Source organism: Peromyscus maniculatus, chromosome 1, assembly GCF_049852395.1.
Source record: "Peromyscus maniculatus bairdii isolate BWxNUB_F1_BW_parent chromosome 1, HU_Pman_BW_mat_3.1, whole genome shotgun sequence".
Lineage (NCBI taxonomy): Eukaryota > Metazoa > Chordata > Mammalia > Rodentia > Cricetidae > Peromyscus > Peromyscus maniculatus.
The window spans coordinates 144,335,896-144,349,292 of record NC_134852.1 but is presented as its reverse complement, the minus strand read 5'-3'; the positions used below and the strand labels follow the sequence as shown (position 1 = coordinate 144,349,292).

At 46.9% G+C, this 13,397-nt stretch overlaps 1 protein-coding gene across 4 annotated transcripts in view; it reads right to left on the bottom strand.

Annotated features, from left to right (window-relative positions):
* Positions 1–13,397, bottom strand: part of Fank1 (fibronectin type III and ankyrin repeat domains 1) — a 107,082-nt gene that overhangs the window by 5,058 nt on the left and 88,627 nt on the right. For 2 of the 4 annotated variants that reach the window (XM_006976935.4, XM_076554223.1), the window contains 3 exons: positions 7,676–7,757; positions 6,591–6,665; positions 5,877–5,942 (listed from right to left, as the gene is read on the bottom strand). In XM_006976935.4, the coding sequence (XP_006976997.1) occupies positions 5,877–5,942; positions 6,591–6,665; positions 7,676–7,757 (223 nt within the window). The remainder of the gene's footprint in view (positions 1–5,876; positions 5,943–6,590; positions 6,666–7,675; positions 7,758–13,397) is intronic. The other 2 variants (XM_042285122.2, XM_076554229.1) reach the window with 1 other exon arrangement.

The following is a 13,397-nucleotide window of genomic DNA, read 5'->3' as shown; positions in this document are numbered from 1 at the left end:
AGCATTTATAATTAATATTAAGTCTCTGTGTGGTTATTTGGGGAGCAGCTGGTGGGACAGAGCGGATAGGCAGACTAGACAGAAAAGTCTGCCTACACCAAGCCTTGGTAGAGCATGCCAGGTGTTTTCTGTGTTATTCTTCCATCTTTTCCAAATGTTTGAAAATGGTCTAAATAAATAGTTGGAAAATAAAATGGAGGATCATTTCAGTAGGGAAAGGTAGTCCCTAAATGACCACACAAGGACACTGGAACTACTCAAATCCTTGATTATCCTAAGATGATGCCCTGACTGTAAAATCTTAATTGCACTTATGACCATTTCTGGGAGTAGAAGTCCTAGAATAGAATCCATGTGTGAGTGGCCTTGGCCTTTCTGAACTTTGTATTGGCACATATTCACTGTCCTCTCCTTCCCCTCCCACCTCCTGCCAGCCCCCTCCAATCCGGTCTCAAATCTACTTTTACATTGTGTGTGTGTGTGTGTGTGTGTGTGTGTGTAAGAACGAGCATGTGTGAATCATTCGGATACATACATCCATATATATATGGATCTTAGACTGTGTGTCTGTGAATCATTTGTATGTATATGGATCTCAGATTGTGTGTCTAAATCGTTTGTGTGTATGTGGATCTCAGATTGTGTGTTTTCTCACATAAAATGGGAAGAAATAGATGCTCAAATTTTCGCCTACATACAGCACACAGCAAACAATCCACCACTGAGCTAGACCCCAGCACTCAGGGATTAGCCCACATATATTCCCAAATTGCATGCATCATGACATGCTTCTAGCAACTCCCTCTGGAAATGTCCATTTTACTTCACCTTTACCATTATTAATTACCAAATACACAGGAGGTACTTTGTGCAGTGAGACTAACTGCAGTCCGTGTGAATTACATAACACTGTGCACAAACCTCGCACACCGTCTCTGTGTGTGACTCGCTCTTCGTCTTACCGGGCAGAGTGAGTTGTTCCTGGCTGTGGACATGCATTCATTCACATGGTCTGTTCCCTGCACATTCCTCAGTGTTTGCTCAGACAGCCCTCAACTCCATGGCTTCTCCTTGGTTAGTGCCTCCCCACTTTTGTGCCTTGCACATTACAAAGTCAGACGACTGCATCCCTACTTCCTAGTGGTGTTTTATGACTTTTTACATGTAATTTTCTGTTCATTTGACATGTGCTTTGGTGCTTGCTGGAAGGTCAAGGTCTTACTTTTTTTTCAAATAGCCTATTTCTAGTACCTTCTCTGTAGCACCTCTACCACCACATCGCAAGTCCAGCCTATCCTGTCTGTCTTCTAATCTTTTACATGGTGCCCACCTCACTAATTAGTTTAACTCTTAAGGCATTTTAATAACGGTCTCCATAGTCTGACAAAGCTGTAGTGTCTATTACCATCTATTTGTTCTCTCAGATAAGTTACAATCATTTTGACGGGTTTCCAAGAATAATTTCATTTGAGGCTATATTCAATCTATATGCTAATTTGAGAAAAATGGAAAAGGGTGCCATAGTCTTGCCATTCTGAAGTGTGGCATATCTCTCAATTTTTTAAATCTTTGTATCTTTCAGTATAGCTCTGTAGCTGATATTTTCATCAGGCTTCTTGCCTTTGGGGGTTTAGTCTGCTCTACTGTGTTTAGATATAAACGAGTTAGTACCTTTTTTTAAACAGAGCCTCATTTCATAGCCCTGGAAGTCCTGGAACTCACAGAGATCCTCCTGCCTCTGTCCCCTGAGTGCTGAGATTAAAGGCATGTGCCACCACACTTGGCATTCGGGTTTTTTTTTTTTTAATTATCTTATAACTGCCATGTCAGGAAACCTCCTTATTAAGTTTCAAGTCTTCGACAGTTGTCTCTTGAATTCTGCAGGCCAGGAGGAAGCACACCTCTCACCCCTGTGTCTTCCAAAACACTGTCCAGTCATGAATAGAGTATAAGGTGCATTCACCAAGAGCCAGACCCTGTTCCACACATGCCCTATATTAACCCGTTCATTGCCTGCACTAACCCCGTGGTTTACATAAGGACGTCTGCTGAGGTTGCTGTCCAGGGTGACAGGCTGTGTGTACTGTGTCCTTGAAGGACTGGGGTTTGACACCACGCTGTCTGCTGCCTGTACTCTTCACCACACCCCCGAGCCAGCTGAGACTCAGGAGGATTTACCAGGGCTAACAAATGACACTGGAGAACTGAAATGTTTTTATAAAAAGTAAATAAATAAACCATTTTGTATAGAGATAAGTAGGACTGTACACAACTGTCATCCCAGCTCCTCCAGAGGCTGAGGCAGGAAGAGTGTGAGTTCCAGACCAGCGTGGGCAACACAGTGAGACTGTGGTGGTTTGAAAGAAAATGGCCCCCAAAAGGAGTGGCACTATTAAGAGGTGTTGCCTTGTTGGAGGAAGTGTGTCACTGTGGGGGCGGGCTTTGAGGTCTCTTTTGCTCAAGCTTCCCTCAGTGTGACAGTCAGTCAGTCGATTTCCTGTTGCCTGAGTCAAAATGTAGGGGTCTCAGCTCCAGCACCACATCTGCTTGCATGCTGCCATGCTCTGCATCATGATGATAATGGACAGAACTTCCAAAACTGTAAGCAAGCCACCCCAATTAAATGTTTTCTTTATAAGAGTTGCCGTGGTCATGGTGTCTCTTCGCAGCAATAAAAAACCTAAACTAAGACAGAAACCAACTCACCCGCCATCTCAAAAAATAACAAATCGTAGACGTTGACACTGCCTGCTATTTCTGTGTCAGGCGCTGTGCAAAGGCTGAGGGTCTCTTTGGGGTGCATATATGCACAGGATCTCTACGCTAGCACCCTCTGCCTTACCCCTTGGCGCGGGTCTTTCGCTGACCCTGGAGCTGGGCCAGCCGCGGATAATCCCCTTCATCTTTCTGCCTCCACAGGCCCCAGCCACAGTGCTGGGATTATGGATGCACACACTCCTGCTGGCATTTTACGTGGGTGCTGGGAATTAAGGTCTTTGTTCACTGAGCCATCTATCTGGCCGTAAAATATTTTTTAATGATGGATTGTCTTGGTTAGGGTGTCTATGGCTGTGACAAAACACCGTGACTGAAAAGCGAGTAAGGGAGGAAAGGGTTTATTTGGCTTACACTTCCACATCCTAGTCCATCATTGGAGGAACTCAGAACAGGAACTCACACTGAGCAGGAACCAGGAGGCAGGAGCTGATGCAGAGGCCATGGAGGGGTGGCTATTTACTAGCTTGCTCCATATGGCCTACTCAGTCTGCTTTCTTATAGAACCCAGGACCATCAGCCCAGGGATGACACCACCTACCCACAAAGGGCTGGGCCCTCCCACATCAACTACTAATTTAAAAAATGTCCTTTAGGCCTGCCTTTATCCCTATCTTATGGAGGCATTTTCTTAATTGAGGTTCTCTCTTTTCAGATGACTTTAGCCTGTCAAATTGACATAAAGCACATGTATCCAGCACATGTATATTCATTGTACATAGTGTTGGGTTTCATAAGGACAATTTCTCTCAAGTAGACCACATACTCCACATGCATACCCTCCACTCTCCTTTGGGCTAGTTTCCCATCTGCCCCTGCCCTGGCCTGCCTCTGCTTTTGTATAATTTATACATAAGTGACTGTGTGTATCTATATAAACCCTAGAGTCCACAAATAGGAGAAAACATGCAACATTTATCAGAATCTGGCTTATTTCACTTAATCTGATCATGCCTGGATGCATCCATTTCCCGGAAGGTGTCACTTCATTGTGCTTTATGGCTGAATAAAACTCCACTGCGAGTGTACACATTTCTCCCTGTGTTCTTCTGCTGACAGACACCTAGCTGATTCTGACAAGGTCCCGAGCTGCACCCAAGTTCTCCCTTCACTTGAATCTACTAAGGAAGAATCTTATGTTAGAAGCCTTTCCTTACCTTCTTAAATATCTTTCTGACTGGGAGGAAGTGGGTTACAAATATAAATACCTACAGACATGCAAAGGACCTGCTACCATTTTTTTTCCAGTAGTGGGGTTGAACCCAGGGATTTGTACATCTAGGCAAACCCTGAGCTGCACCCCAGCCCTTTTCATATGTTATCAATAACGCTGATGTTCCCTGCAGCTTTCCAGCTTGTCTTTGCCATGGAAACTCCAAGCTCAGTACAGACATGCAAATCGGAAGCAAGAGCCTCTAAGGAGTGAGCACTGGAACACATTTTCTCATGGTCTACATGGATACTGTTCATTTTTAATTTTCCTCTTCTTGGATTGATTCTGGTAGCTTTGAGTTTCTCTAAAAAGTATACATTTCAACACAATTACCAAATCTATTATGGGACACAATGCATCATTTTCTTTTCATTTTCAAATGCCTTCTATAACCATTATTTCTCTTCCCAGTGTCCAATTTTATTCTCTTTTCTTTGATGTATAAGACATTGGTTTATCATGAAGATTTTTGTTAAGAGGTGTCCCATACATTTTTGCAACATGAAAATATTCTCACTAATCCCTTTCTCTCTTTTGATTCTTGCCTGTTTTCTACACTCCTTAAAAATGTTTGCTTTGCAAACTGGTATTATTCTTTTCAAAATCTTCGGTCAATTGATGGCTTAGTTCTAGATGGGTTTAAGAGTCACTTGGAAGATAATTTTAAAAATGGTGTCTAAATGTTATCTGTCACCACATTGGAACGAGCTAGATGAGCTTTCTGGCTTGAGAAAGCCATGTTTGGGGTTGTGGAGATCACTGGGTGGGTAAAAAGCCAGGTATGACAGCATGCACCTGTAACTCGTTACTGGTGGTGGAAGTGGAGACAGGAAGCTCCCTGGAACTTGCCTGCCCAGCTGAATCAGCAAGCTAGCAGCCAATGAGCGACCCTGCCTCAAAAAGCAAGGTGGAGGTCTTCCGATTTTAACACCTTAACTCAGGCCTCCACATTCTTTTACATCCACACTCAAATAAATGTGTACTCACACACGTGTGCACTGACACATGCCCATGTGCATGCATGCACACACACAAAAAAACCCACAAAATATGGCACAAAAAAAATGCATGCATGCAGTGCCCAAGCCTTAAGCCTGTGTACACCATGTACCCTGTGAGCATCCTGAGGAAAGGTGTTGCTTTTGTCTCCCTGTTTGACCCAGGCATGGCATGTAATTATCATCAAATAAATGCTGGATGTGCTGAAATAGTTATATCTAACTGCTAACAGTTCATATTTAAGTATTTCAAAATGTTCCTTCATCTGTCCATGAATACCAATCACTCTCTGTGAGAACTGAGGTTCTCAACCTGTGGGTTGTGACCCATTTTGAAGGGCCAAATATCAGACATCTTGCATATCAGATATTTGCATTGCAATTTATAGCAGTACCAAAATTGAAGTTATGAAGTAGCAATGGTATCATTTTATGACTGGAGGTCACCACAACATGGGGAACTGTATTAAAGTCGCAGTGTTAGGAAGGCTGAGAACCTGTGCTGTAACCCCAACTGGTGTGATGGGAACCACGGCACTGTTTTGCAGTGGTGTCTCTGATACTGACTTTGACTGCTCCTTTACAAACACCTGGGCATCTTGGGTAGCAGAGGAAGGCTGGAATGTAAGAAAGGAACCATGTGCCAGAGCTGGTGGTACTGTTTTTAGAGCTATGGGTTGCTGAGCTGGAGAAGGTTGGACAGGTTGTATCTGATGAATGAAACCACAGAAGAACAAGCCAGCCTTTGTCCCTCCGTCTCCCCAGGAGGGCCCACTCACCTCTCAGAACTTTCACAATGAACTGGACAAAGTGTCTAAGGCAAAAAAACTGAGTACACTCTAATAACACAGCGCAAGCGTGCCAGCTCTCAGAGTCACCCCACCTCCTACCTGTCCTTGCCACTTCCGTTCTTCAGATTCACATCCGTGCCGTTGGAAACTAGGATCTTCACAAGCCTGAAGGAACAAAGCTGAAAGTAGTGAGGCAAATGGCTTTGGCGACTTGGAGCCCATGGTAACCCAAATGAAACTCAGTAATGTGACATTCAGGGCATCCTTACCACACCTCCCTCGACCCATTCTGAAGACAGGCACTGTTAAACTGGAAGCCCGCTGAGCCCCACCAAAAACAGGGTCCCAGCCCTCCATGAACCACTCATCGCACCCAGCCCTGCCCACATGGCACAAACAGTTCATGTCATTTTAATGGCCATTTTTAATAGAGGATCAAACAGAAACACTTAATGAGAACACGTTTCTATTGTCGCTCAAAATGGCATTGTTGCAATTAAAAGACAAATATGATTGAAAGATAAGATGTTAGCGCTTACAGCCATCCCTGTGGGATAGATAACCTCAAGGGGAAGCCTGTTCCCAAAGTGCCCTCACTCACCTCCGTGTAAAGAAACTCAAATTCCAATCTTGACTGTTCGCAAGACGTGTACAACATACGGTGAGAGACTAAATACAAACCTGTCTGTGTGCTGCCTAACCCAGAACAAGAACCTGACTGGGAGCCATTCCAGGGGACAGCTTGGGAAAGGGAAAGAAAAGAGGCTGCCATTCCGTGCTGGCTACACCTACAGGCACAGGGAGACGCCCTACCTGGTGTAGCCTTTCTGAGCAGCAACCATGAGGGCAGTAAAGCCAAACTTGTTAGGCACGTCCACCTTTACATGGCTTAAGGAAAGCAGAGAAGAGGTTGTCATTCACAGCAGAGATCCCTCAAGCTAACAGCACTTTGCAGGGCCCATGGGTGGTGTGTGTGGGGGGGGGGTGCTGAAAAGGTTCATTTACCAAAACTGACAGTTTCTCTTGGGCCATGAAGTTGTTGTTGTCTTGCAATGCCCTAATAGTTTTAAAGGTTCAAGTTTTCATGAAAAACATTGTCATTTTACTGGGAACAGAAGCTTCCTTCAACTCAAAATCATTGTGCCTTTTCATTGAATAGTCTGTGACCAGCAAAGCCTCTTGGGCATGAGCTGGGAAGAGCACGGCACCAATGTGCAGCTCTACCATAGGAGCAGGTATGGCCAGAGCCTGGCTCTTCCCTTGGCTCCTACTCTCCTACTGGCTCAGAGAAGAACACACATCCTGTGTTGTCAGCCACGGAGTCTGGCATTCTGTGGAAGCCTCTCATCAACTTACCAAAGCCCAGCTCAGAAACCACTGCCTTCTGTGGTACACAAAACCACGCTACAGAAGAATCTAAAGTACATCTACATGGGAGGCAGCCTCAAGCATCCCTCCTGCAGCAACCGTGTCCTCCCCGCCCCCTTTTTTCTCTAGCATCCTACCAACCTTCTAGTCTCCAAGACAGCTGGTTTGCTGATCCCTGGCACCACCTGGTATTACATGTGGTCATTTCAGACTGTCCTGTACTAAATGCTGGACTGGATAATCAAAGGATAATAATTGCTTCTGGAGCCAAAGCATGATGCCCAGACCTGTAATTTTCTTTTACAGTTTTCATTAAAAAAACACAAACCGTATCATTTACAGGGGTCTCCATGACTCTTTATTAACTAGACTTCCCTACCTCGTACCAGTCACCTGAGGTAAATGTAGGAGGTGCTTTTGAAGGCACTAGAGAATTTGTCTAGGAAAACAAGATAAAGCTGTGCCATGTAGGCCTGTGCACCTAATGGGCACTGGAAGAAAGAACAGAAAAGCTGGCAGCACTCTCTCACCCTCCTTCCAATATTCGAAGCAGGAGATCTTCATCATTCACATTGACAGCACGATGGAAGTGCTCGCTACTTATGGGCTCCCCTAGAGAAAGCAGATGGAGAGCGGTCATCCACAACGCAGGGGTGGGAGGTTCGATCTCACTCTTTCTCCTGTGGCCTTGGGTAGATGTTCATCTTCACTTCTAAGAAGGCATGGAGTTGTCCCTGTCCTCAAGGCTCACATTTCCTACTCAACTGCTTCGTTTACTGGGAAAGACCTGTTTTTCACATGTTAGGAGAAACTTCACAGACTGATCCAAAGAACTGGGACATTTTCAAGCTGTGAGGTACTTCTTCATGAGTGCCACCATCAGAATAATCCTTCCTAATGTCTCTTGTGACTAAGGAAACCCCAGCAAGTATCACAACATGTTGCTTTCTTCTACCAAAGTGGCTAAAACATTTCAACAACAAAGACAATTGCTTTAGCTCCCTATGTTTGGAGAGCAAATGGGGCTCATCTCCACATGGAGGTGGGGAGCATGTGAGAAACTCCTTAAAGGGGATGGTAGTCTGCCAAGGGGGAAATGGTGAGGACAACGAGCCTGAAAAGACAATAAGATGAGTGGGAAATTGAGAGGGACAATGGCTAGCACAGAGACATGGATGTCAACTCTGATGGGGCGAGGGGGAGGCAGACCCACAGGCTCAGCCTCAATGCAGCTGGCCATAGGAAGACATTCTCTTCAACTACTAGTCTATGGTTTCACCTTTTCCACATTCCATGCCTTTCAAATCAGCATGGCTGAGCTCAAAGGTACATAAGTGATGAGTGACAGATGCCCAACACACCTACCTACTGGCATCTAGTACGGCACTCCCTCACCCTCTCACACTCCACCATGTCCAACAACCCTCCCACACTTGTGATGCCTGCCTGGCTTCAGTTTGCAGCTCCTGATCTAAGTTATACCACTAGATGGTCAATCAATAGCACCACAGGAGTCTCTGAGAAAACGGGATAAACGGGGTCCCACACACACACACACACACACACACACACACACACACACACACACTTTTCTGATTAACATTACCACCAATTTCAAACTGTTACAATTCTAAGTTCTAAAGAAAAGCAGCTGGTCCTTCCCCATCACACAGTTCTGAACCCAGACTCCCTCCTGAGGTGCCGCTAACCCTGTCACTCCCTCTCACAGCCCACCTGCAGAACCCGCTGGCAGCCCTGTTCCTGTGGAAATCTCTCTGGGACATCAGCTCCCAGGCAAGGGAGTCCTCAGTAGGTGACTGACATTCATTCAAAGTAACCAAGTGATTTGGTGCAGGAGGTGGGAGGGGGAATGGGGGGGGTAAAACTTGGAGCAGGTGGATCAGATTGGCCACAGCTGATTCCTTCTCTCTTTTTAGGTAGGAATCAATTGATATCAACTTAAATTGCTTTGAAAGCTCTATCTTCTAAAGTTTACCAAGCTCTGAAAGATTTCTTCAGTCGTGTTATACATCTTTTTCATCATTTCACACATCTTTAGACCAAAGGCTTCATTCAAATCAAGGTATTGTGCTAGGGTTTCAAAGCTAAGGCCCTGGCCAGCCTTGTTCTTCTAAGGAAGGTCTCGCCCAACCCAGGAATTTCACTAGAGGGACGTTATACTCCCAAGGGCATTTGACACATGTCTAAAGACCTCTGTTGTCACAGCCTTGGAGATGCTGCTGGCATCTAGCAGAGAAAGGTCCAGGATGCTGCTTAGCATCCTGTAACCACAGGACAGCTTGCCACCACTCGGGGCCTAACCAGATCCAGAATGTCAACAGTGTCCTGTTTGTGGACCCCAGCTACATTGAAGTGGACTTATCCATAGACCATTGTGTGACCACTACACTTCAGGGGGCTAACTAACCAGTAGACTGTCCTCCCTCCCCTCCTTCCTTCCTTCCTACGTAAAGGGAGAGACAGTATGCCTATAAGAAGCCTATTGTCTACAAAAAAGCACACTTTTTGTGTCTCTCAGGATCCAGATGTCACAAAAACATGTTACAGGAGTGTTGGAAGTTCATCTGGTCTCTACTGAATTTTCCAATGTGGTGAGTATTCTAAATCTACACTTACTAAAAAGGACTCCACATTCTTCTAAAACTCTCCTCCAAGCTGCAAAATCAGGGCTGAGCAACACTAAGCTGTCCAAGGTCGTGAGTTAGGAGTAGGTGGCACCAGAGCTCGCCAAGTCTCACCTGGGACCATAATTTAACAGGCATTGAGGCATCTGACCGATTTGTAGTTATGTTTCTATTCTTACTGTTTTAAAATACAGAATCTAAAATAAATGTAATTCCCTCTGCCCTCCCCAACAAGTGCCAAATAAAAGTGATGCCTAAAAGCTTCAGGGAGTGTAGACTTGTGATATTCATAGCAAGGTCTGAAAGCACCTGTAGCAGCCCCCCATTTCTGCACTGGCTACCTGCACTCCCTTCAACGCACTCCCACCTCACTGTGCCCTCACCTCACTGTGCCCCCACCTCACTGTGCCCCCACCTCACTGCACCCACACCTCACTGTACCCCACCTCACTGCACTCCACCTCACTGCACTCCACCTTACTGCACCCCACCTCACTGTACCCCCACCTCACTGCACCCCCACCTCACTGCACCCCCACCTCACTGCACCCCCACCTCACTGCACCCCACCTCACTGCGCCCCCACCTCACTGCGCCCCCACCTCACTGCACCCCACCTCACTGCGCCCCCACCTCACTGCACCCCACCTCACTGTGCCCCCACCTCACTGCACCCCCACCTGACTGCACCCCCACCTCACTGTGCCCCCACTTCACTGTGCCCCCACCTCACTGCACAGTAAGGTCTCTTGATGGAGGCACTTCCTGCCACATCCAGGAAGTGCTGGTGTACAATAATATTCAAAAACAAAACAAGCTCATTTCATGCTTATGAGCTTGAGGGCTGTGTGCAACAAAGATGTCTTGGTGTAACGACATAGCTAAAATAGATGTGCTATCTATTCCCACTTCTGCTAGGGATCCTTGGTGCTTTACGTGGGATTCTGGGGACAAAGGGACTCCCTTGCAGAGACAGAGAAAAGCAGCATCCTTGCTATTACAACTTACTTACTGAGCCTTGGGGCGGGGGGAACCACTGGTCAGTTATGAGAGTCCTTCTCAGTGACAGCTCAGTCAGTACTTTCCTGCTACCAAGGTGCTGAACGAGGAAGACAGAGACGAGCTGAGAATCCCACTGGAACCATGTGGGTCAGCCCAGGAAAGCCTATTCACATGAGCTGGTGGCATGCCTAGGAGGGTAAAGACGCTTGCTACACAAGCCTGGGAATCTGCATGCCATGCCAGATCCCACGAGAAGGTGGACAGAGAGAATCAGCTTCATAAAGTTGTCCTTTGACATACACACACGATATTAAAAAAATGTTTTACAAAGAAACACTGTGAGCGAGAATTTCACAAGACAGAGTGAAAAGGCCTTGTCTGCCGCTTTCGCTTCCACTGTAGGCCGGAATCACAGAGAACAGAGAGGAAATTCCAGGGTGAGCAACATGTTCCACCCTTCCAACCAGGAGCTCGTCAAGACTCTGCAGGCCTGGCCCAGGAGAATGGCCTCAACATGTACAATTGAATATAAACAGGCTGGCCTTGGCGGGTCTGACCACACAGTGCTTACACTGAGTGTCCTGACTGCAGGCATCATGTCAAGGATGCTCTGGGATGCCCATCTGAGGCGGATGCAGTGCCTTCAGTGGTTACCCCAGGAGGGGATGGGCAGGATGGGCTTTGAGAAGCCATCTCACTCAAATGAGGGTCATCTAGCTGCCGAAGTGCCTACAAGTATAATGTGGTGATGACACCTTCCTTGGTAGAACTTAGGTCTTTATTAAAAGCAGTGAATAAATCATGAACTCATTGGAGAAGATATTTGCCAATTAACAAGTAGCAGCTGTTTTTCTTTCTTTTTAAGGGTCTGGCTGATTAAAATTGCATGCTTCATTTAAGCAAGAGCCTCATGTACTTTACCTGGGAAGGAAAAAAAAAAGGCTGAGCATCCTTTATTCAAACAAAGTGCAGGCTTTTGTGATTCATTAAAATGCTCTCAGACTGAATGCAAATTATAAGCCCACAGAAGCATTTTTGCTTGCTCTGTATAATATGAGCATTCTCGATTCTCTGTTTAGCATCTTCTGCCTCCTAAAGACAGCCCACACTGAATAGTAGAAGAGAATAAGAGAGCAGCCATCAATCAGCCGAGCCAGAGGCCTGCCTCCGCCAAGGACCCCAGTCCCTTCATTGAGCACAGCCCCATGAGGCTAGCAGAGAAACAGTCAAGCGCAGTGTTTGGGAGTCCTAACGTGTGAGCATGGGTGTGCATGCAGGCACGCACACAGGTCACTACCAGCATACCCCTGTCCCTTGAGAGATCTTATCTAATTTCCTATAGAAGCCATAGAACTCTAAGGACAAATTCCTAGGCCAGATATCTAGAGCTGCCTCTCTGAAGTCAGCTGGGCAAAAAGCAAACTTAGCCACAGGCACATCCTTCCTTATCAGCTGACCTGCATAGTCAAGCCAGTCTCTCTACCGTCGTAAAGGGGCCGTGTGTGAACTCTGGCTAAAAAGTCAGAAGCCCTCCCTGGCTTGGATGTGTTGTTCAGGGGGCAGCAGGTCACTTGGAGCCCACCATAGATAGTTGCAGAACCAGCTGTGTGCACCTCTCCAGCTACATTCAAGTGAGGTGACTCATCCAGTAGGTGAGAAATGGATCTGTCCCCAAGACATGACAATGGGCCAAAAAGAAAAGAAAAGAAAAAAGAAAAATAACCAGCCAGTGTGCCTCTTTGTGTTCCTACTTCCTCCACCAAATCTTAATTAATCATCCACCCACAGACCCAGCCCCGCATGCGTGTGAGCGTTGGCTAACCCACCCCTCCCTCCATCCCGGAGCCTGCACTGTAAGTGGGAGTAAAAGGCAGGCAAATATGTAAAGCTGGATGGGAGAAGTGTTGAGCCTGCCTCAAAGTGGGGAAGAGCTCAAGTGTGTGCAGGGATGAAGCCCTGCGCCAACCGTGCCCATGGAGCATGTGCAGTGGGCAGAGCAGGGGACTAGGCACTCCAGGGAGCAGAAAGCGAAGAGGTGACTGTGGGAGGCTGGAACCGCAGGGGAGGTCAGGAGGGAGTGCAGAGGCCGCCTGGGGGAGCATGCAGCCTGTGTCCCCAGGAGAGGTTTTTCAAAGGCAGGCTCTATGTCAGCAATTCCCCTGCCTGCTGCTCCCTGCCCTTGCCCTCCTGAGCTCCCAGTGTGCTCTCTCTCCCCCCTCCCCTTCAACGTTCCCCTCCCCCTCTCTTTGTCTCTCTCCTCTGCCTTCTTTCCTTCCCCCTGGACTCCGGGGCTGAGAAGTGCCTTCAGCATCACCAAATTAAGGCGCAGACCCTCTTGCCTGACCTGCACCGCCGACTGCAGCATGCCACCTATGAAATGACCCTGTTGCGTGGCTAACTACGCTTCACTTCGGCCCACAGGTGAGGTCCCCCCTCTCAGCTTTAACTAACTCTGTTGGAAATCTGTTCATCCGGAGCCAGGCCCCTCTTGCCGTCCTTGCACCAAAGGCACAGTAGAGTAGCTCAAAATCCGAATCATCTTCAGTCACGAGGACATAATGGCAGACCACAGGACAGGTACAGGCAAGGCAAAAGCCACAGTAGA